At 44.7% G+C, this 25,459-nt stretch overlaps 1 protein-coding gene across 1 annotated transcript in view; it reads left to right on the plus strand.

The window, feature by feature from the left end:
* The window catches only part of LETM2 (leucine zipper and EF-hand containing transmembrane protein 2), a 52,404-nt gene that overhangs the window by 12,433 nt on the left and 14,512 nt on the right, over window positions 1-25,459 (plus strand). The window contains exons 2-6 of the mRNA XM_075855405.1: window positions 8,433-8,501; window positions 11,243-11,597; window positions 12,297-12,440; window positions 22,998-23,138; window positions 23,713-23,916. Of these exons, the coding sequence (XP_075711520.1) occupies window positions 8,455-8,501; window positions 11,243-11,597; window positions 12,297-12,440; window positions 22,998-23,138; window positions 23,713-23,916 (891 nt within the window). The 5' untranslated portion in view covers window positions 8,433-8,454. The remainder of the gene's footprint in view (window positions 1-8,432; window positions 8,502-11,242; window positions 11,598-12,296; window positions 12,441-22,997; window positions 23,139-23,712; window positions 23,917-25,459) is intronic.

Here is a 25,459-nt window from a genome sequence, read left to right on the forward strand (position 1 = left end):
ATACAGCGCCACCACCATACACTGCCAAAATAATACACTATACAGCGCCACCACCATACACTGCCAAAATAATACACTATACAGCGCCACCACCATACACTGCCAAAATAATACACTATACAGCGCCACCACCATACACTGCCAAAATAATACACCATACAGCGCCACCACCATACACTGCCAAAATAATACACCATACAGCGCCACCACCGTACACTGCCAAAATAATACACTATACAGCGCCACCACCGTACACTGCCAAAATAATACACTATACAGCGCCACCACCGTACACTGCCAAAATAATACACTAGTGCCACCACCGCTATACACTGCCAAAATAATACACCATACAGCGCCACCACCATACACTGCTAAAATAATACACCATACAGCGCCACCACCATACACTGCCAAAATAATACACTATACAGCACCACCACCATACACTGCCAAAATAATACACTAGTGCCACCACCGCTATACACTGCCAAAATAATACACCATACAGCGCCACCACCATACACTGCCAAAATAATACACCATACAGCGCCACCACCATACACTGCCAAAATAATACACTATACAGCGCCACCACCATACACTGCCAAAATAATACACTAGTGCCACCACCATACACTGCCAAAATAATACACTATACAGCGCCACCACCATACACTGCCAAAATAATACACTATACAGCGCCACCACCATACACTGCCAAAATAATACACTATACAGCGCCACCACCATACACTGCCAAAATAATACACTATACAGCGCCACCACCATACACTGCCAAAATAATACACTAGTGCCACCACCATACACTGCCAAAATAATACACCATACAGCGCCACCACCATACACTGCCAAAATAATACACCATACAGCGCCACCACCATACACTGCCAAAATAATACACTAGTGCCACCACCATACACTGCCAAAATAATACACCATACAGCGCCACCACCATACACTGCCAAAATAATACACTATACAGTGCCACCACCATACACTGCCAAAATAATACACTATACAGCGCCACCACCATACACTGCCAAAATAATACACCATACAGCGCCACCACCATACACTGCCAAAATAATACACTATACAGCGCCACCACCATACACTGCCAAAATAATACACTATACAGCGCCACCACCATACACTGCCAAAATAATACACTATACAGCGCCACCACCATACACTGCCAAAATAATACACCATACAGCGCCACCACCATACACTGCCAAAATAATACACCATCCAGCGCCACCACCATACACTGCCAAAATAATACACCATACAGCGCCACCACCATACACTGCCAAAATAATACACTATACAGCGCCACCACCATACACTGCCAAAATAATACACTATACAGCACCACCACCATACACTGCCAAAATAATACACTAGTGCCACCACCGCTATACACTGCCAAAATAATACACTAGTGCCACCACCGCTATACACTGCCAAAATAATACACCATACAGCGCCACCACCATACACTGCCAAAATAATACACTAGTGCCACCACCATACACTGCCAAAATAATACACTAGTGCCACCACCGCTATACACTGCCAAAATAATACACTATACAGCGCCACCACCATACACTGCCAAAATAATACACTATACAGCGCCACCACCATACACTGCCAAAATAATACACTATACAGCGCCACCACCGCTATACACTGCCAAAATAATACACTAGTGCCACCACCATACACTGCCAAAATAATACACTAGTGCCACCACCATACACTGCCAAAATAATACACTATACAGTGCCACCACCATACACTGCCAAAATAATACACTATACAGCGCCACCACCATACACTGCCAAAATAATACACCATACAGCGCCACCACCATACACTGCCAAAATAATACACTATACAGCGCCACCACCATACACTGCCAAAATAATACACTATACAGCGCCACCACCATACACTGCCAAAATAATACACCATACAGCGCCACCACCATACACTGCCAAAATAATACACCATACAGCGCCACCACCATACACTGCCAAAATAATACACCATACAGCGCCACCACCATACACTGCCAAAATAATACACTAGTGCCACCACCGCTATACACTGCCAAAATAATACACCATACAGCGCCACCACCATACACTGCCAAAATAATACACTAGTGCCACCACCATACACTGCCAAAATAATACACTATACAGCGCCACCACCATACACTGCCAAAATAATACACTAGTGCCACCACCGCTATACACTGCCAAAATAATACACCATACAGCGCCACCACCATACACTGCCAAAATAATACACTAGTGCCACCACCATACACTGCCAAAATAATACACCATACAGCGCCACCACCATACACTGCCAAAATAATACACTATACAGCGCCACCACCATACACTGCCAAAATAATACACTATACAGCACCACCACCATACACTGCCAAAATAATACACTAGTGCCACCACCGCTATACACTGCCAAAATAATACACCATACAGCGCCACCACCATACACTGCCAAAATAATACACCATACAGCGCCACCACCATACACTGCCAAAATAATACACTATACAGCGCCACCACCATACACTGCCAAAATAATACACTATACAGCGCCACCACCGCTATACACTGCCAAAATAATACACCATACAGCGCCACCACCATACACTGCCAAAATAATACACTATACAGCGCCACCACCATACACTGCCAAAATAATACACTATACAGCGCCACCACCATACACTGCCAAAATAATACACTATACAGCGCCACCACCATAGACTGCCAAAATAATACACTAGTGCCACCACCATACACTGCCAAAATAATACACTAGTGCCACCACCATACACTGCCAAAATAATACACTATACAGCGCCACCACCATACACTGCCAAAATAATACACTATACAGCGCCACCACCATACACTGCCAAAATAATACACTAGTGCCACCACCATACACTGCCAAAATAATACACCATACAGCGCCACCACCATACACTGCCAAAATAATACACCATACAGCGCCACCACCATACACTGCCAAAATAATACACTATACAGCGCCACCACCATACACTGCCAAAATAATACACTATACAGCGCCACCACCATACACTGCCAAAATAATACACTATACAGCGCCACCACCATACACTGCCAAAATAATACACTTTACAGCGCCACCACCATACACTGCCAAAATAATACACTATACAGCGCCACCACCATACACTGCCAAAATAATACACTTTACAGCGCCACCACATACACTGCCAAAATAATACACCATACAGCGCCACCACCATACACTGCCAAAATAATACACCATACAGCGCCACCACCATACACTGCCAAAATAATACACTAGTGCCACCACCATACACTGCCAAAATAATACACCATACAGCGCCACCACCATACACTGCCAAAATAATACACTAGTGCCACCACCGCTATACACTGCCAAAATAATACACCATACAGCGCCACCACCATACACTGCCAAAATAATACACCATACAGCGCCACCACCATACACTGCCAAAATAATACACTATACAGCGCCACCACCATACACTGCCAAAATAATACACTATACAGCGCCACCACCATACACTGCCAAAATAATACACCATACAGCGCCACCACCATACACTGCCAAAATAATACACCATACAGCGCCACCACCATACACTGCCAAAATAATACACTATACAGTGCCACCACCATACACTGCCAAAATAATACACTATACAGCGCCACCACCATACACTGCCAAAATAATACACTAGTGCCACCACCATACACTGCCAAAATAATACGCTATACAGCGCCACCACCATACACTGCCAAAATAATACACTATACAGCGCCACCACCATACACTGCCAAAATAATACACTATACAGCGCCACCGCCATACACTGCCAAAATAATACACTATACAGCGCCACCACCATACACTGCCAAAATAATACGCTATACAGCGCCACCACCATACACTGCCAAAATAATACGCTATACAGCGCCACCACCATACACTGCCAAAATAATACACTATACAGCGCCACCACCATACACTGCCAAAATAATACACTATACAGCGCCACCACCATACACTGCCAAAATAATACACTATACAGCGCCACCATACACTGCCAAAATAATACACTATACAGCGCCACCACCATACACTGCCAAAATAATACACTAGTGCCACCACCATACACTGCCAAAATAATACACTATACAGCGCCACCACCATACACTGCCAAAATAATACACTAGTGCCACCACCATACACTGCCAAAATAATATGCTAGTGCCACCACCGCTATACACTGCCAAAATGATACATTGTACAGTGCCACCACCGCCAAGCGCTGCCAAAATGATACACCTTACAGTACCGCCATGCACTGCCAAAGTAAATGCTGCCATACAGTGCTTAAATAATACTAACTTACAATGCTGAAAAAACAGCTCCATACAGGTTTTTTTAACCGGGCTATATAATGTCTTCATGGAGGTGCCAGGCTATCTGACGTGCCCCCTTAGGCATGGGTGGCTGATGCACAATGTGCCCTCTGACGTATCCTTCTACCTGACCCGCTGGCCTCAGTTAGTGGGTCCTGGTACTCTCAAAATGGACAAACCAATTTGTTTTAAGACGAGCAGGTTTCCATGACCCTGCTTTTATTGGGTTTTCCAAAGTTCTGCTGCCGTCTGATATACTTTGTGTTTCAAGGTCTCTTAAGATCTCTGCTTGCTGTTTGTGAACTGAAACATTGTTTACATCCAGAGGCTGAAAAACGGGACAGTTTTAAGGGGTGGCAAACTGAACAGTTGCCAATGGCCCCCATCTCTTAGGGAGCGCCACAAACCCTGAAACCCCAGGAGCAACCCAAATATATTATTTACCCCCTTCACTGCCCTAGATCACCGGGAAATGGAAAATAACCCCATCACAGCCTTATACCTCACTGCATTGCCACAAGGGAATTTACAATGAACCCGTACACTACCCTAGGTCACCATGGAGATCACATTTATCAGAAAAATCGTCCTAAAATGCCAGTGCGTGCATGCGTGCGTGCGGAGGGAGGTACTTTGCATTGTGCCCAGAGCCCAAGTTACTATGAATTTGTCCCTTGCTGATAACCTGTCTTGATCATGTCCAGCTGAAGCTCTGTTCACATTACATCTATAGAGTGGCATACGTCATCCATAGGCCCTCATGTTAAAATAAAGAACACCGCGTGACATTTGTTTTTTGTGGTGGTCGCCCGCATAGGAAAACAAAGCAGGCTGCGCTTTTTTACTATAAAAAAAAAAAGTATACCTGCCGGCGGTTTTCACATCGCGGTCAAAATGCATTTTTTTTTTTTTAGCCATGATTTGCGGCAAAACCGCAGCTTTTTCATTTCAAAATGTCATTTTTTTTATTTTTTTCGTGATCCACGTCTAAAAAAATGCATTTTGACCACAATGTTTGAACCCGGCCTTTTGACCGGGCCATTTTGCGCGTTAATGACCAAGGATTATTTTTTGCTTTCTCACGGTCACATTCCAAGAGTCATAACTTTTTTTTTATTCCGTCGACATAGCCGTATAAGAGCTTGTTTTTTGCGGGACGAGTTGTATTTTGTAATTGCACCATTTTTAGATGCTTATAATATAGTGAGTAACTTTTATTAACTTTATTTTAGGAGAGAATTGAAATTAAGCAGCTATTCCAGCATCGATTTTCACGTTATAAATTTACGCCATTTACTATGCAGCGTAAATAACATGTTCACTTTATTCTATGGGTCGGCACGATTACGGGGATACCAAATATGTAAAGGTTTTATATGTTTTCCTACGTTTGCACAATAAAAAGCTTTTTAGAAAAGAATTACTTGTTTTTGCATCGCCGCGTTCCAAGTGCTCAAAAGCGTCGACAAACATCTGCCCATTCATTTGAATGGGTTTTACGATGTGCTCTGCCGACGGTCATTTTTTTTTACGCGCCGCTGTCAAAAGACGGCGCGTAAAAAAGACGCCCGCGTCAAAGAAGTGCATGTCACTTCTTGAGACATAATTGGAGCCATTTTCCATGGAAAAACAGCTCCAATTACGTCCGTAATGGACGCAGCGAAAAGCGCCTGCACATGCCATTACGGCTGAAATGCTCGAGCTGTTTTCTCCTGAAAACAGCACCGTAATTTCAGCCGTAACGGAGGCTGCCGTTTGAACCTACCCTAACAGCCGTGCTCCTGCCGCTGATCGCGTGTGTACAGTGGCAGTACCCGCGCGATCACAGGACGGATATATCCGTCCTCCTGCGCGAACTAGCAGCTGCAGAGGACGGATATATCCGTCCTTCGGCGTTAAGAGGTTAAAAGGGAGAGTTCTAGTACACTGTAACGAGCCGTGCAGCTGTGTTTGCTGGACATGATTAAAATGGGTTTTTGGCCTTGGGACGTAAACAAAGAATGTTTCCATTCACTAACCGCAAGCAGGGCTCCAGAAAATGGTGAAGAAATAAGGGCCTGTTCACATCACCGTTCGCTTTCCGTTCCAGGGTTCTGTCTGAGGTTTCCGTCGGGTGAACCCCGCAACGGAAAGTGAAACCACAGCTTCCGTTTCAGTCACCATTGATATCGATGGTGACGGAAACATTGCTAATGGCTTCCGTTCGTCACCATTCCGGCAGGTTTCCGGTTTTCCGACGGAATCAATAGCGGAGTCGACTCCGCTATTCCGTCGGAAAACCGGAAACCTGCCGGAATGGTGACGAACGGAAACCATTAGCGATGTTTCCGTCACCATTGAGATCAATGGTGACTGAAACGGAAGCTGTGGTTTCACTTTCCGTTGCGGGGTTCACCCGACGGAAACCTCAGATGGAACCCCGGAACGGAAAGCGAACGGTGATGTGAACAGGCCCTAACCCCTCCCTACAAAGTTTATCAGAAAGTTGCAGAACTTTTCATTCTGCAATGATTAATCTTTAGCTTTATAAAACGCCTTGGGTCACAGCCTTATATTCCTCATTTACACAACTGTGTGCGCTGGCCAGGCCCCGTCCGTGATCCGTGGAAAGATAGTACATGTCCTATCTATTCACGGATTTGCGAGGCGTCCATTACGGACGTATATTGGAGCTGTTCTTCACTGGATTCAATGAAAAACGGCTCCAATTACGTCCCAAGAAGTGTCCTGCACTTCTTTGACGAGGCTGTTATTTTTTTACGCACCGTCTTTTGACAGCAACGCGTAAAATTATAGGTCGTCGGCACAGAACATCGGCAAACCCATTGAAATGAATGGGCAGATGTTTGCCGACGTATTGGAGCCGTCTTTTCAGGCGTAATTCGAGGTGTAAAATGCCTCCATTACGCCTGAAAATAGGTCGTATGAACCCAGCCTTAGTCACATAGCTATATTATGTGACCAGCTTTAGTCAGTCACTGTGGCTACATTGCCCCACGTGGGAAATTACCAGCCCGTGTTTGGGCATCTTTCATGGAGCATGCACATTTAGGCTGAGTTCACACACACTATTTACGGACGTAATTCGGGCGTTTTAGCCCCGAATTACGTCCGAAAATGCGGCTCAATAGCGTCGGCAAACATCTGCCCAGTCATTTGAATGGGTCTTACGATGTTCTGTGCCGACGGTCATTTTTTTTACGCACCGCTGTCAAAAGGCGGGACCTAAAAAAGACGCCCGCGTCAAAGAAGTGCCTGTCTCTTCTTCAGACGTAAATGGAGCCGTTTTTCCATGGACTCCATGGAAAAACAGCTCCATTTACGTCCGTAATGGACGCAGCGAAAAAGCGCCTCAACATGCCATTACGGCTGAAATTACGGAGCTGTTTTCTCCTGAAAACAGCCCCGTAATTTCAGCCGTAACGGACGCTGCCGTGTGAACTTAGTGCACTCACTCTAACGCTACTGGAATGGCGGGTGTATATGGGTGTATGGCAAATTGCTACCATTGAATGGTCATGTAGATAGTGTAAGGGAATCCATGTCGATCTCCAGTTTCTTGGCCTATCAGCATCGCCAAGAAAGGTCATGTCGATGCTGATTGGCTTATAGCCTAGACACATTGACCAAGTAGATCGTACAGTGCACTTTAAACAGGGAACCCTGAAGAGTTAATCTGGAGTGGGGGGGGGGGGGAGTGTTTACGTTCAGCAAAGTTTCCAGTTTGATAGAGTTTTTATTGGATACAAATGATTCATTGTCACCATAGACACTTTTATTACTGGACTGACGATTATGCTGGGAGTTGTAGTTCTACAACAGCTGGAGAGGCGTAAGTTGGGGACTACTACTGGAGACAAACATTCAGATGGACTTTTTCTCTTTTTGTCTTGTCAGATCTGAAGTGAAGTAAGAAGAAATGGCCACGTACACCTGCAGTATTGTTCTGGCTTCTCTAAGATCCCGGTAAGACGCCTTCTACTGACACAGATCTGTAGATGTGGTAATGGTGACTGTTCACATATACAAAGATGCCTTACAGGGAACCTTCCTCCTCGTTCTCTCAATGACAGAGAGGGATTCCTCCTCATTCACCCCGGGGAAGCTGCCCATGAGCCACCATTTCTTTCTTCTGTTTCTCTCTCCTTTTGTTTCAACTGCTTTCTTATTGTTCTCCTTCTTTTTCTTGCCCTTTTTGTCTTTTTTTATTTTCTTCTTTCACTTCCTATTTTTGGTGTGTGCATTTGATGTTGTTTTTTTTTTGTTTTTTTTTCTCTCATCTTTTTTCTCACGCCCTCTCCCTGGCATGCTTCCTCTTGCCATCTCCCTGGCAAACTCTCTTGCATGTTGTATAGATCCAAAAATCTTATTTGCTGGCATGTTAAATAGCCCTGATGCTTCTCTTTTTGTAAAAAAAAAATAAACCCGCAAGGACCTAACCTCCATTGTGCCAAGGGCACGCTATCTGGGCTTGGAGGATAATCAGATTACTCACTGACTGAGATGGTTGACTATATATGGGCCCAGTGGTTACATTAGCGCCTCTACAGGCTCACCTGTAAAGGATTTTTCATGTTATTAATTCAATCTCATTCATATTTCTATGCTTGGGACTGAATGCAGAGGGGGGGGGGGGGGGAGGTGCGCTGCAGAGGGGGGGGAGGTGCGCTGCAGAGGGGGGGGAGGTGCGCTGCAGAGGGGGAGAAGGTGTGCTGCGGTGCCATTCTTATGTAAAGGAGAGGACTGGTAACTGTTCTGGCTGAACTGCTAACCCTCCTCCCCTCCAGCTAATGAAAATGGTTCTTTTACTCACATCCTCTTACCATTGGATGTGAGTAGGCATGGAGCGGATTGGTTGGAGGGGAGGCTGCTGTGCTGTTGGATCCCTACAGGTCAAGAGACAACGAGCGGCTGTACCTTTTAAAGAGGGTAAGGATAGAATGGAGACATTTTTTGCGGGTTTATCGTGGTTTTTGCATTGGTTTTTGTGTAAAAAATGTTGTGAAACGCAACGACAACATGTCCTTATTACATTCAGTATTGCAAGCTCTGGCTTTGTGGCTCTAAATTCAAGCCTCATCGTAGAAATTAAAAAAAAAAAATCCAACTTAAACTAAAGGGCCTTTTTTTTTCTTTCTGGTAGGTGTCACTTAAAGAAGCACTCCGACAAAATGTTTTATTCTCTGGCTCATTAGAGAGGCACATTATGTAAATTGTGGTGAGGTAATCTTCTTACCGGGGCCTGTATTTGTGAGTTATCCACTCCCTTCTGGTCCTCAGCTGTGTCATGTGACCAGCAATAGGACTCTCCAACTATTCCTATAAGGCCTCATTCACACGAGCGTGGCGTTTTTGCGCAAAAGCCACTTAACAGCTCCGTGTGGCAGCAGCATATGATGCGCGGCTGCGTGGTTTTCGCGCAGCCGCCATCATTATGACACTCCATTTGGATGTTTGTAAACAGAAAAGCATGTGGTGCTTTTCTGTTTTCATTCATCCTTTTGACAGCTGTTGCGCGAATCACGCTGTTCGCACTGAAGTGCTTCCGTGCGACATGCGTGGTTTTCACGCACTCATTGACTTCAATGGGTGCGTGATTCTCGCAAAACGCCCAAAGAACGGACATGTCGTGACTTTTTTTCATCGGACTCACGCTGAGTAAAAATCACGGACATGTCTGCACGGCCCCATAGACTAATATAGGTCCGTGCATCGCGCGTGCAAATCACGGACGTTTTTCCCGTTCGTCTGAATAAAGCCTAAGACTCCCATCGAGGCTGTGATAGTAATGAATGGAGAAACTGACTTCCTGCCCACATACGAGATACTGTGACAGTTGTAGAGTAATAATAATGTGCCCAAAGAATAAAAACAATTGTGGGTGTGCTCCTTTTAAAGGTTGTTTTGCCCCAAAATTTAGATAGGTGGAGTCTAACCACTACCCCAAGAAATGGGGTTGGCTTCCGAAACCGCTTAGTAAGCATGCCTGGCTGTTTCCTTATATCCAATTGAATTTAATGGAGCGTAAGGCTACATTAACATAAGTGTGACCGATTTACGCACGTAAAATCTGTCCATGTAGGTTGCATTTTGCATCCGTGTGCTTTGACATTGGCACGTGTTTTTCATGCACTCGCAAGCGCTTTACTTTTTTTTCTAATGTAATTGATGCATAAAACACGGACATCACACTGATGTGAATCCGTATCCTGTCCGTGGTTTTGTTTTTTTGCGTGAAAACTCCTGCATGTGTGAATAGCTCCATTAAACTCAATGGGTCCGTGTGCTGCGAGTAAATTCAACGCACAGCACACGGGTGAGATTCATGCCCGTGTGAATGAGCCCTTTTGGTGCAGTCGCACGAGTCAGATTTTGCGGCACATATTTCTGCAATTTAATTCCGTTCTATTCTTTTGAATGGGGTTGTATTAGCGGGAAGCACATGGAATGGTTTCAACTAACCTGCCGTTTGTGAATATGCCTTAACTGTTCATGTGCAAACCCGTCTCCACCATTCTTGGGATCGTGGGGGTCCCAGCTTTTGGACATCCTTCCCAATCAGACTTTTAAGGCATATGGCATCAACTTTAAGCTTGCTTCCATCCCTTTTGTGAGGCTCGACAGACTATAAAGTATAAAGCATTGGTCTGTTGTATTGTATTCTGCTTGCAAAGACCTATCTGATTGATGTAATCCGTAATTTATAGGAGTTGCCGTGTTGTCCTTCAAAAGAACAGTTGTCCACTCTACTCCACCGTATCCCATCAACATAATGGATGTCTGCCCCCCATGGGAAGATGCTCGACAAGTTTTATGTACCCAACCATCAACAAACGGCATTTCCACACCTCAGTGTTACAACTTCAGGACTTACCACCTCCGACACAAGAGCCTGAAAAGTCACCGCAGGTTGTACGAAAGTCTCTCGGCCAAAAAGTAGTGGATGAGATCAAACACTTTTACCATGGTTTTCGCCTGCTCTGGATAGACACCAAAGTGGCTGCTCGAATGGTTTGGAGGTTGTTACATGGCCAGTTGCTGACCAGGAGAGAGAGGAGACGGGTACGTTAATATACAGTCTGCATCACAACCCCTTATGTACCACAAACCCTTATGTACCACTACCCGATACTTGATAATTTCTAAGAAGCTCTTGCAGTGTTTTCAGTGTTTCACCCTAACCTTTGTGATTAACCTGTGACCTCAGCTGCCGGCTCTGTGCAGACCGTTTGAGCTACCACCAATTGGCACTGGCACCAGCTGCTGTGATGGTAGTCTTCCTAGTCTTCATTTGAGGTGTATGCAGGCATAATAATAAATGGGTTTTTGCTTAAGGGGTTGTTTAATTTAGAACCTTATCTTATCCAGAAAGGAGAGTGGCAATAGAGTGTCTCTCTCTCTGGAGGACCCAACATGTCACACGGACAGCGGCTCTAAATGTTAACAGTGTAATGCTGCTTTTTTCCTGTGGTGTCGCTGTAGGGAAATTGAACACTTGCTGCCAGATTCATCCACAGATTGTGGTTGATTGCTGAGTAATAGAAGACCTTGATTTCTCTTGCACCTTAAAGGGTTATATCCATCTTATAAAGTGATGGCATATTGCAAGCATGTGCCATCACTTTATGATCTATGGGGGTACGACCCCTGAGACCCCACTGATCCTGAAATAAACTTTTTAAATTTCTTGAAGACCGTTTTTCCATGTTTTTGCTTTTCTGACGGTATGTGATACTGACGGGTGTGCCTTTTGTACCACAGTTAATGAGGACGTGCGCAGACCTGTTCCGGCTGGTTCCGTTTATGGTCTTCGTTATAGTCCCGTTCATGGAGTTTCTGCTGCCTGTATTTCTGAAGCTCTTCCCGGAGATGTTGCCTTCCACATTTGAGTCCGAGACGAAAAAGGTTAGTGACATTGAAATGTTGAGGAAAGTGACAACCGCAAACAACCTGTATTGAAGCTAAACGTACATTACTTTTTTTTTTTAATCAAACAAGTTTTTTTTTTTTTAAACATATTTTTATTGAATTTTTTCACCACACAAAAAAAAAACACAAATCATACAGTAATGCATTGCCATAATAATAAACATTACAAAAAATGTATAAATGAACATGTGATAGTGAATGCTTCCCAGCAAACTAGGTTTGATCTTGGAAGTTATTCCCCATGGGCTATCAGCCCTCCTTCATCTCCTCTATCTCCTCTATCCTTCCCTTCCTTTAACCCCACCTGTCGGGTATTCCTGTAAACATTGTTACATAACTTTGCATATCTGCCTAACTTACATAACTAAACAATACACAGAACAAATAAGAAATTGGAGCATACATAACAATTGGAGCTTCGTGAAGCAGTTCACCAACTCAGGCAGCTAGTCCGCAAGAATAAAGAAATCCCAGTGGATATATATGCTTTACTCCCGTGATATTTTCAGTGCCCCTAAAGTGCCCTTAAGATCTTCAATCAAGTACCATGACGTTCCCGTAAACGGATCTATGATGTCCCTTCGTTCTTCACTGGTGAAATATTTTGTGAGGAAAAGCTTCCATTTCTCAAAGAATTTTTTGCTCTGCGTGTCTTTATTCTGTAATATACCAATGCGGTCTAGATAAAACAGTTTCCTCAACCCCTGGACCACCATGTTCTGAGTCGGTACTTCAGCTACCAGCCAGTTTTGGAGTATGCACCTCTTTGCCACTATCAGTGTGGCATGGGCCATGGGAGCTAAATGTGTCGTTTCTGTCTCTTCTAATTCTCCATCATGTTGTATATGGAATAAGACCTCCATTGGCCCTAAATTCCCATGGAACCTGCCCACCTGCTGCAATAAGGATGTTATCTCCCCCCAGAATGGCTGAATATGTGCACACGCCCAAAGGCCATGATACATGTCTGTCTTTGAGATATTACATCTAGGGCATGACGTTTTCCTATCTGGTTGTGAGGCGGAGGGGGCCAGGGTAAATGCATATATTGCTTGGTGAATGATCTTCAGATGAGTTTCCCTCCAGTTTTCGTTGTGCACGTGTGCCCTGAAATCCACCAGCCCTTTTTCAATATGTTTTTCAATGCCTGGTAAATTAAACAGTTTTTCCCATCTCCCAAAGGCCTGCCCCGGGGACATCTTCACTAGTGTTGGTCTGAGTGTACTATATAATTGGGAAATGGAGTGTCTGTGATTGTCCGTGAACCATGAATCAAACAGGTTGGGGGGGACCTCATCCGCTACGTCCGCTAGTTTAGTTTTACAGTGATTAACTATTTGTAAGTACTGTAAGTGCTGATGCCGAACAAAAACATATTTATTCTGGAGCTCCTGCAAGGTTAACCACCTCTTATCCTGCGCGTGGAACATATCCCCCAGAGTCGCTACCCCTTTCTCCCTCCATTCTGACATTAGTTTGTTAGATCTTCCTGCTGCAAACTCTGGGTGCTGCCATAAGGGCATATGTTTTGAAATGCGATAAGAGAGGTTATAGTGTTTGCGCAATACCTTCCAGGCAATGATGGTATCTCGTAACAGAGATGATTTCTTGACGATCTTTGGGAGACAAGTGAACGTTGTGTGTACCAGAGCCATGAGATCCCAAGGTTTTGCTAGCTGTCTCTCCAGTCTAGTATTGGAGTGGAACTCTGTGTTGTGTTTCCAATCTAGCAGATGTCTACTCAAGCAGGCCAGGTTATAACCCCGAATGTTAGGGAAATTGACCCCTCCTTCCGCCTTCCTCATCATGAGTTTCGTGAGCGCTATTCTTGGTTTCTTCCCCCCCCATATGAATTTGGTAAATGATGAGTTGAGTGTATTGATATCTGAGTGCTTGACCAGAAGTGGGATAGTCTGGAGCGGGTAGAGTAATTTCGCAAATCCTGACATTTTGACCAAACAGCTCCTTCCCATCAGTGATAGAGGTAGACTGTGCCATCTCAGAAGATCTGCTTGGATATCTTGTATAAGGGGGGGATAATTTAGATCATACAGCGAGTTGGGTGCCCGACCCACTTTAATACCCAGATAAGTAATGTTTGACTTAGCCATCTCAACATCCAGGGAGGCTAGGGACCGCCTATATGTTGGGTCCTGCGTTCCCAAATCTAATAACTGGCATTTTAACGTGTTAACTTTGTACCCTGAGTAGCTCCCAAAGTCGTTCAATGCCTGGAAGATACGCGGAACATCTTTAAGGGGGTCTGCGAGAAATAACAAGATGTCATCTGCAAACAACGTTTCCTTGACCTCCATCTCCCCCACCCTTATGCCCGTATATAAATTGGATGACGCCAGATAACGTGCCAGCGGCTCCAAAGCCAGATTGAACCAAACAAGTTTTTATTGATAATACAACATCAGTTATACATCCTTTACATTTCTTACAGTACTTTACAGAAAACATATAAAATTAACATAACATCACTTAAGTAGTGCAAAATTTCTTCAAGTACTTTATGTCATGTATACAACATCTTTGGTTATACCATCACCTATTTCTCCCTCCAACTGAACTACCCCCCTCCCTTGCAGTACTCCCTCTCTTCCCTGATTTTTCCACCACTCCTCCTCCGTGTCTCTTTCATAGTAAACCGATATTTCACCAGACCTTAAACATGTATATGTGTCATCCCTCCTCCAAATCTTATCTAGTGATCCGCATTGCCATAGGCTTGTACCCATTTACCCCATTGTTTCTCGTATTTCTGAATTGTCCCTCTTTTCAGATATATCCGCTGTTCCAGTGATACCGTGTGGTTAACATACCCAACCAGCTCAGCTACCTCCGGGGGATCCGCCTGCAGCCAGTATTTTGCGATTAGTTTCCTAGCATGATACAAAATCTTTTTAATAGACATTAGCTCCATTCCATCCCCTCCTTCCTCCCCAATGCAGCCCAGTAAGAATATTTTAGGTTCTATTGGGAAATCTCTCCCATATACTTTAGACACCACACTTTTAACTTCCCTCCAATAGCCTTCTAGCAGCGGGCAGCTCCAAAACATATGCTTTATGTCCGCCCCATCAAACATGCACCTGGGACATTCCTTAGTTGATCGAATGCGCATTTGCCATAGCACCTTAGGCGTCCTATACACCCTGTGTAATAGAAAAAGTTGTGACCTCCTGTGCGTTACACTAATAGAGAGTTGTTTAGATGATCCCAATACCTCCTCCCAGTCTTCATCCCCTATAGGCCCTACATCCTCTTCCCATTTACGTCTGATTTCCACCAACGGGTCTCCCAGAAAACAAGAGAGTAGCGTATTATATAGCACCGAGATAATCCCTTTAGTGTCTTTTGCCCCTAGTACCCGCTCCATCCCTCCCATGGTGGAACAGCTCAAATCCACCAGTCTCTCTTGAGCCTGCGCCGCATGCCTTAATTGAAGATATTGGTAGAACAGTCGGTGTGAGAGTCCAAACTCCTCCTGTATTCGAGCAAAGGGCTTAAGAACACCTCCCTCATACAGCTGGTACACATATCTAATCCCCGCCTGTTCCCAGTCTTGAAATCCTTCCAGCATATTAAATTCCCATAGGTATGGATTGCCCCATAAAGGCATATAGTTGGAGCATCCCGTGGCCCCCAATAATTTCTTACTTTCCCACCAAACTCTATGTATTAATAGTAAAGTCGGCTTTCCTCTTGCCTCCCTCCTTAATTTATGAGATTCCATGGCCTCTAATACATCCGTTCTCTGACCCATATAATACACCAGTTTCCCACTAGAATCCCACTCCTCCCTATTCTTCCAGCCTTTAAAGTGTTGTAATTGGGCCGCTAGATAATATATCCATGCATTCGGAATAGCTAACCCTCCCTGTTCCACTGGTAGTTGTAGTTTATCCAGTTTTATCCTGGGGATCCCCCTTTTCCACACCAAGTCCCTAAACAAGTTGTGGATTCTTCTGAACCAGTATTTAGGCAACCACACTGGGGCATTGTGCACCACATAAAGAATCTGGGGCATCAGAATCATTTTGATGAGATTTGCTCGACCCAGTGCTGACAGTGGTAGCCCGAGCCATATTTTGGTCTTATCCGTGAGTTTGTTCAACAATGGTATCACATTTAGTTCAATAAAGTCCTGCACCCTCGCCGATATCATGATTCCCAGATACTTAAATTTCTGTACGCACGGTACCTCAACTCCTCCAATCACCAACGGCGTATCTACTGGCTGGAGTGGCAACAACACCGACTTATTCCAATTAATTTTTAGTCCTGAAAATCTACCGAAGCGCTCCAATACATTCATTATTACTGGCAATGAGTAATTTATTTCCCCCAAGAACATCAAGATATCGTCCGCATATAATGCTATGCGCTCCTCCAGCTCCCCACACCGAAACCCTTCTATCCCTGGATGCTGTCTTACCATATTGGCTAGGGGTTCAATTGCCAACGCAAATAGTAGTGGCGAAAGTGGGCATCCCTGTCGCGTCCCCCTCCCCAGTCTGAAGGAATCTGACATCCTTCCATTTGCTCTTATCCTAGCTACCGGTTCTTTATATAATAATTGTATCCATTTTATAAATTTCTTTCCAAAGCCAATCCGCTCCAAGACAGCCCACAGATACCCCCACTCCACACTATCAAACGCCTTGGCGGCATCTAAAGACAGCACTGCTCTACACCGTGCATCCGGAGCATCTGTCTGCAAATTCAGGAAAAGTCTACGTAGATTAACTGCCGTAGAGCGCGATGGCATGAATCCCGACTGATCTGTCCCCACAATTTTAGTCACTACTCGCGACAGCCTATTAGCCAGTACTTTCGCTAAAATTTTAATGTCCGTGGTTAATAGAGATATCGGTCTGTATGAGTCAGGTTGTTTCCGATCTTTCCCTTCCTTGGGGATTACGACTATAACAGCTTCATACATTGTCTGCGGTAAACGCCCCCTGGTGAAACTATCCTGGAACACTTCCAATAACTCCGGCAGAACCGTCTCCCCATATGTTTTATACAATTCAGTTGGTATACCATCTATCCCTGGAGCCTTTTCGTTTGCCATAGAAGTTAACGCTTCCTGTATTTCCTCTAGCGTAATTGGCTCTTCCAATCCCTCTCTCTCCTCCTCCCCCAGGGTAACCCATGTCATTTCTGCCAGATATTCTGACAGCAGATCCTCCGAGTAGTCCACCTTAGTACAATACAGTTCCTTGTAAAATGATGTTAACACCTCTAATATATCCCCTGTTTCTCCAACCAGAGTCCCATGCACTGTCTGCAGCTGATGAATGAACGCACTTTCCCGCATCGGCCGTGCCATATTTGCTAACAGTCTGCCCGCCATTTCACCCTCCTCATAGTATTTTTGTTGTAAGAATAGTCTTTTATTAGCCGCTTGCTCCAGCTGATGTTCCCTAAGCAATTTCTGAGCAACCTTCCATTGGGCTAGTGTTTCCGCAGTGTTATTAGTAACGTGCCTCTCCTCTGTTACTGTAACCCTATCTGTCAAATGTTGACCCATTTGTCGCGACTTAGTTTTAATGAGCGAGATCTCCCGTATATACACTCCCCTTATAGTCGCCTTCATAGCATCCCATAAAATATCCATAGGGACCGTACCTTTATTAAATTCAAAGTATTCTTGCAGACTCATATTTATTATCTCCTCTCCCACTAACCGTATCCAGAACGGATTTAACCTCCAGTGCATTCTCAACCCCCCCATCTCTGAGCTTGTTCGGAGCTTAAGTAACATTGGGGAGTGATCAGACAGTGCCCGTGGTAAGTATTCCACCCCTTCCACACATTCCATCCCCATTCCATTATTAAACATTAGATCTATTCGTGATAATGATCCATATGTAGATGATACACACGAATACTGCGTAGTAGAGGGCCATTTTGCCCGCCAAATATCTGTAAACCCAGCCTCCATCATGTATTTTCCGAATCTCGTCAGGCCAATATCTCCCACCCCTCCCCCTTTTGGAAATTTATCCCACCCTTTATTCATTATGTTGTTGAAGTCTCCCATCAATATAGTCGGTATCATAGGCCACCCAGCCAGTTTCTCCAGCACCTCTCTCATCGGACCCACAGAATACGGGGGAGGCACATACAACACCACAATTATACATTCCCAGTTAAACAATTTACAGTGTACCCCAACATATCTACCTGCCCTATCTTTAAAGGAATCTATACAGCTAAAAGGCACATCCCTATGAACCAGGAGGCTAACCCCCCTTGAGTATGTAGAATGAAAGGAGTGAAAACTATGTCGAATCCAAACCCTATGCGCTTGCTGCACCGTGTCAATAGTAAGATGAGTTTCCTGCAAACCCATCACTCCAGCAGACTGTCCTTTCAGGTATTCAAAGATAGCTCGCCTTTTTGTTACCTCCCCCATACCTCTCACATTCCAGGACAGAAGATTTACCCTACCCCCCATCTGAATCTTTTTTGCATTTGACAGTGGCTATTTCCATTACTCCCAATGACAATCAGAGCGTACTGCGTTTCAAACTCCCTTTCCCTCCCAAACATCCCCCCTCCCCCTCCCACTCAACTTTCCATAAACCTACCCTCCTCAGAGGGCCTGGGCTGATGAAGAAAACTTCACCACTATGACCATACAGCTTCTCTTTCACATTATAGAAATCCATCTGTTTCTACAATTTAACCTCCAAAACCAAGAACCTCCCGCCACCTTCTCCTCAATAAACAAGTAACATTTTTATGACTCCTACATTCAATTCTGCCTTTAGACTGACAGCATCTTTCCTCTCCTCCCGCCAACAATGAGATATAGACATCATCTTAACAAAAATCAACATATAAATGCAGAAAATAATGCCTTATATTCTTGCGCAAATCCTCTTCCTTCCACCATAGCAGAGTCCCGACTTCACCCATCCATTTATTGATCACGCCGCCGCTTCCTCCGGATCATGTCGTAGTCGAGCCTCGTGACTATCCAACCACCGTAACGCATCTTTCGGATTTTCAAAGAACTGTACGGATCCTAATGCCGCCACTCGGAGCTTAGCCGGATACAACATGGAGTACTGAACTCGAAGATTCCTCAGTCGTCTTTTAATGTCCAGAAATTGCATCCTCCGTTTCTGTATCTCCGCAGAGAAATCTGGATAGAACGACACTTTCACCCCGTTCACTCTTATATCTTGCCTTTCTCGGGCCTGTCGAAGAATAAGATCTCTGTCCTTATAATGAAGCAATTTCACTAGCACCGGTCTCGGTGGCCTCCCAGGTGGGCCCGGTCGTGTGGGCACTCTATGAGCTCTTTCCACCGCAAACAGTGGGGTCAGCGATTCCTTGCCAAAAACCTCCAGTAGCCATTTTTCGAAGAAAGCATCTGGATTGGACCCCTCAACTTTTTCAGGGATGCCCACCATCCTGACATTGTTTCGACGTAAGCGGTTCTCCAGGTCATCGGTTTTTGCTAAAAGATACGTAACATCCACCGCCACAGCATTCACGTCTCTTCTCATAGGCAGCATACTGTCTTCTATTTCGCTGACTCGACCCTCCACCGCTGTCGTGCGTTCCGACACTTTTTGAAGATCATGCCGTATTATGGACAAATCTTCCTTAATTGCCCCCACCTGGCAGGTAAGTTTAGCTAGCGTGCTATTGCTCAGGCTTACCGCTGAAAAAACATCTGCCAGCGTTGGGCCCGGTTTGTCCAGGGTCTGTACACCTCGATCCAATCCTCCTCCTAAGTCATCTGCAACAGTCTCCCCATTCTCTTCCTCCTCTGCCTCCATTTGCGCTCGCAGCGGTTCAAATCTAGATCCAGAACGGCCAGCCTGCTCCTTCCCTCCATCCGCCATCCTTTCCCTCTTATCACTGTTCACAGGGGTTTTTCTGGCAAAGCGTTCCAGCCGCGATGCCGCCGCCCCTCTCACATCCCTGTTCCCTGCATATGAGCACATGTCAGCGCCATCTTGCGCCCCCAGCTCACCGTCCTCTGCCGTCCTGGATCTCCTGGATCGGGTCATCACAGCCTCCGATGCGTCCAGAATTTTGTCTCCCTGATCACCACGATTTCCCCTCTCTCCTCAGGTATGTCTCCGGTAGGAGAAGTGAGTCTTTAGGATGGTTCTGTAGGATATCGGCAGCGGGAGCTCCGGTTTATGCTTCCTTTCACATGCGCTGCTAAGCCACGCCGCCCCGCAAAACAATTATTTAGCGGTCCCTACCCTTTGTGGAATGAAAACATGAAAGATGTGGTCACGGCAGGGTAAGCATGAGGGAAGGGAACATGGGCTCACATTTGGGCAAATCCTGCTCCCCATCTAGTAGCACATCTACTGTACTTCACAAAGCCTATGGCCCTTAAACGTACATTACTAGTGGTGTTCCATATATGTAATATTCCATGACCTTGTTGACCGCTCACATGACCTATAAATGAGGAATTTCATCTTTTGATGACCAGAGAGATATTTTAGCTATTTTTTGGTATGTTCTGGTTACAGGTCTCTAACTTAATTTTATTGTATAATTATTATATTTTTTTTCCCCATTCTATGTTATTCGTAAAGGACTTGAACAACTCTTATCCTGATCGTTTTCTTTTATCTCTTCGGCTATACCTAGACTTTTTGTAGTGTTAGTGATTGATTTTAATGCTTGAGTGACAACTGCAATCCACAAGCTTGCATGCATCTTAAAAAGAACCTGTCACTAGGTCATATAACTTGAGCTGGTTAAGTGGCCTGAATAGCTCTGTTCCAGCACAGTTTATTTATTTTTTTTCTATCCCCCTCTGTTCCAGAGATATGGCCCACTGTTATGTTGGCTTCCGATATTCTAATTTGCTATAGTTATCCAACAGGGGGGACCTAGCTTCCCTGCCTCTGATGCTGACCAATCAGAGTGAAGCAGCTTGAGGGTAGTTAGAGCCCTGTTGGCTAACTACAGGCGTTAAAGCAGGGGTCTCAAACTCGGCAGGGTAAGTGGGCCGCATATAGAAAAAATGTGAACACTATATTACATTACTATAAAATTAATACTACATTACTATAATAATACTGCTAGGCAGCGTTTGGCTGCCGCAGTGCCCTCTGTGGATGCTGCCGCAGTGCCCTCTGTGGAAAGTGATGTCAGGGAATTCCACAGAGTCCCTGAGCAGAGCCGATACTAGCGCTCTGCTCGGGACTCCGCTCTGGGGAAGACCCAGACACACTGTCCATATATGGACAGCTATGTCAGGGAATTCCACAGAGTCCCGGAGCAGAGCCTGTACTAGCGCTCTGCTCGGGACTCCGGCTCTGGGGAAGCCCCAGACATCGCTGTTCATATGTGGACAGCGATGTCAGGGAATTCCAGAGTCTAGCGGCTCTGTGTCCCGCGGGCCGCAGATGACAGCCCCAGGGGCCGCATGCGGCCCGCGGGCCGCGTGCTTGAGACCCCTGCGTTAAAGCATCTTAACGAATGTGTATGTGATTCCGATTGTGAGCTTAGTTGTTGTGTGCTGCTCATTGCTGGCTATTTAACCCCCTAGGAGTCATCTAAACAAGGCAACCCCTGTCCATATGCTCTTTTAGGGTATATAGACTGCATAGAGGGGGTCTGCTGCTGTGCGCCTTCCTTTAATAGACGGTGACCCAATGGACAACGTTTAATATTTATTTTCTCTTGTAGCAACTAGAAACTGAGCATAAAAACATTTGTAGATCTAAGGCTTTGTTCACATCTGTGCCAGGGCTCCGTTCATGGGCTCTGTCGGAGCTTTCCGTCAGGGGAACCCATGAACACTGACTGAAACAAACCGAAGCCATAGGTTTCCGTTTGCATCACCATTGATTTCAATGGTGACGGATACGGTGCAAATGGTTTGTTTGTCACCATTGTGCAAGGGTTCCATCATTTTGACGGAATCAATACCGTAGTAGACTGCGCTACTCATTCCGTCAAAATGACGGAACCCTTGCACAACGGAGACAAACTGAAACCATCATTTGCACCAGATCCGTTACCATTGAAATGAATGGTGATGCAAACGGAAACCTATGGTTCATGGGTTTCACTGACGGAAAGCTTTGACGCAGATGTGAATGAAGCCTAATACAGATAAGGGTTTACAGCAGTTGCATCCAGTCTAGACAATCTTTTGTGTGTGTGATAGATTTATGCATGATGACCTATTTAGCTCATAGGATATTGGCTAGACTGAATACTACTGCCACAAGCTCTCAACTGTGAAATGTATTAGGCCCGTATAGGTCTTTAGCTACTGAATATAAACGGGGATGTTTCCATTCACTTACAGCAAGCCGATGTCTTAAAAAGAAAAAAAAAATGAGAAATTGAAACACAAAGTATATTGTAGGTTGTATAACGTTTACAATACAATAATTAAGCTTTATTTATGTGAAATCGAAAACCCCTTTAAATCCCCTTAGCACAAAAGTAGTATAAAAGGACAATATGTCTCTTGAACTGTGATCTGGTTGTGATATCTGTCAATATGTGCACTTTGCTCAGGAGGAGAAAATGAAAAAGAAGCTGGGAGCCAAATTGGAGATGGCCAAGTTTCTTCAAGAGACAATCTCCGAGATGGCACGAAGGAACAAGGCAGAGACTGGAGCAGACAGACAGCAGCAGTTTTCCTCCTATGTCCAGCAGGTTTGTCTTTTTGTGTGAAGCCGTAATATAGGCACTGATCTGACTCTTGACTAGTGAATATGTGCAATACCAGACACAGCCCATTCACAAGAGTGGCAGTATTTCTGGGGAAAAAGGAGACTCTTAGGGTATGTTCACACGGCAGCGTCCGTAACGGCTGAAATTACGGGGCTGTTTTCAGGAGAAAACAGCTCCGTAATTTCAGCCGTAATGGCATGTTGAGGCGCTTTTTGCTGCGTCCATTCCGGACGTTAAATGGAGCTGTTTTTCCATGGAAAACGGCTCCATTTACGTCTGAAGAATTGACAGGCACTTCTTTGACGCGGGCGTCTTTTTTTACGCCCCGCCTTTTGACAGCGGGGCGTAAAAAAAATGACCGTGTGCACAGAACATCGTAAGACCCATTCTAATGAATGGGCAGATGTTTTCCAACGCTATCGAGGTGCATCTTCGGATGTAAATCGAGGCGTAAATTATGTCCGTAAATAAGCCGTGTGAACATACCCTTACTTTTAATCCTATACCACCCCTTTAAGACTACAAGGAAAATGCTAGTTACATTGTGTTGTTGCAGGTGCGAGTCACAGGAGAACAACCCACCACACAAGAGATTGTGCGCTTCTCTAAACTGTTTGAGGATGAGCTGACTCTGGAGCACCTGGAGAGGTCTCAGCTGGCGGCTCTGTGCAGACTGCTTGAACTACCACCAATTGGCACTAATAATTTATTACGGTTCCAGCTGCTGATGAAGCTTCGCTCCATAAAGGCCGATGATGAGGTAAGAGGTGCCACAATGAAAGGAATAAGAATCAGCGGTCTCGCTCGCCCTGATATACTACTTAAGAAAAATAGGTCCAACATTGGTGCTGTTTAATTTCAGGTTATATATTTTTATAGCAGTCAGAGCGTTTGGCTTTTTTACACCGCCTTCACCACTTCTGTGAAAATAGAGCACGGCTTTCAAAAAGGGGCCAGGGCCACATCGGCCATCACATTTATTATCATTTACACCTGGGGTAAATTATAGTGAAACTCTATGCCAGCTAGATCTGTGGGGCGTAGCAAGGTAGAGGCCCATTCCGGGCCTCGTATCTTGCCCCCCCCCCATCGGCAATTAAATAGGGGGGAGTAGAGAGAGAGGTATAGGGACTAGGGATGTCATGATACCAGAATTTGGACTTCGATACCGATACTTCGTTTAGTATTGCGATTTCGATACCAATTCGATACTTTGCCAACAGTAATAAAAAAAAGTTCTTCCATTTTCTGATGTGAGGCGTGCGGTGTGATGATGGATTTAACCTCCATGTGCCTCACATTAATAGTAATTAACCAGTAATTAATTAGTTAATTTTGCATTAACGCTTCCTCTGCTGTATCTACCACAGAAACTGTAACGAAGTGCAGAGATTGTGAATAGACATCCCGTGGAATGTCTATTCACTGTCTAAACACTTCAGTATCGTTAATGTGTTAGTATAAGACAGCACAAAGTGATCTAAAAGGATCCCTATGTGCTGACTAAATGAATGGAGAGGAGTGTATGACGCTGATTGGTCACTGATTGGTCAGCGTCATACACTCCTCTGTACAACGCCCACTTGGTCTAAAGTAAAAACACGCCCACTTGGGCATTAATCAACTCATTAGCATAAATCTAAAATCGCTAATAAAGTGGTGAAAACAGATCGTTTTTTAAATAAAAAGCACTGCTGTCACCTACATTACAGCGCCCATCTCCTTATGTAGGAGATAGGGTACTTATAATGTGGTGACAGAGCCTCTTTTAAATAATAAAATTCTGGATCCCTGCAGCTGCCACTAGAGGGCGCTTACATGCATACTGTTTATGCATTGATAAATATTTATTATGCATTAAGCTCCTGAGCTCCCCCTACTTGTGGTTGCAAGCAGCTCAAAACTTACCATATAACTCTGTTTACGCAGTGGATTCAGGGTTTTGTATCATAAAAACAGCGCTTCAAACTAAAGATCTATATAAAAAAAATAATCAGCGCAGAATTTTGGACCTAAATATGACCTTGTGTTGAGTGCAGCTCCACTTATAAAACTTTTTTATTATAAGAGATTTCTTTACTGCAAATACTTTTTTCTTTTTGTATTGATCTTGCTCTCTTCTCCATTTACGCCCAATGGTGCATTCAACTGACCCCTAGTAGCGAATCTGGAAACCAAATAACAGCAAGCAATCACCTGCTTGTCGGTTTCTGCAGAAACAAATCAATAAAAATCTGATACAATGAGAGAACTTTTTCTATGTGTTCTTTGTTCAGATCCATCGTCGTAAATGGGTGGCGTTT

The sequence above is a fragment of the Rhinoderma darwinii genome, chromosome 3 (genome assembly GCF_050947455.1).
Source record: "Rhinoderma darwinii isolate aRhiDar2 chromosome 3, aRhiDar2.hap1, whole genome shotgun sequence".
Classification (NCBI taxonomy): Eukaryota; Metazoa; Chordata; class Amphibia; order Anura; family Rhinodermatidae; genus Rhinoderma; species Rhinoderma darwinii.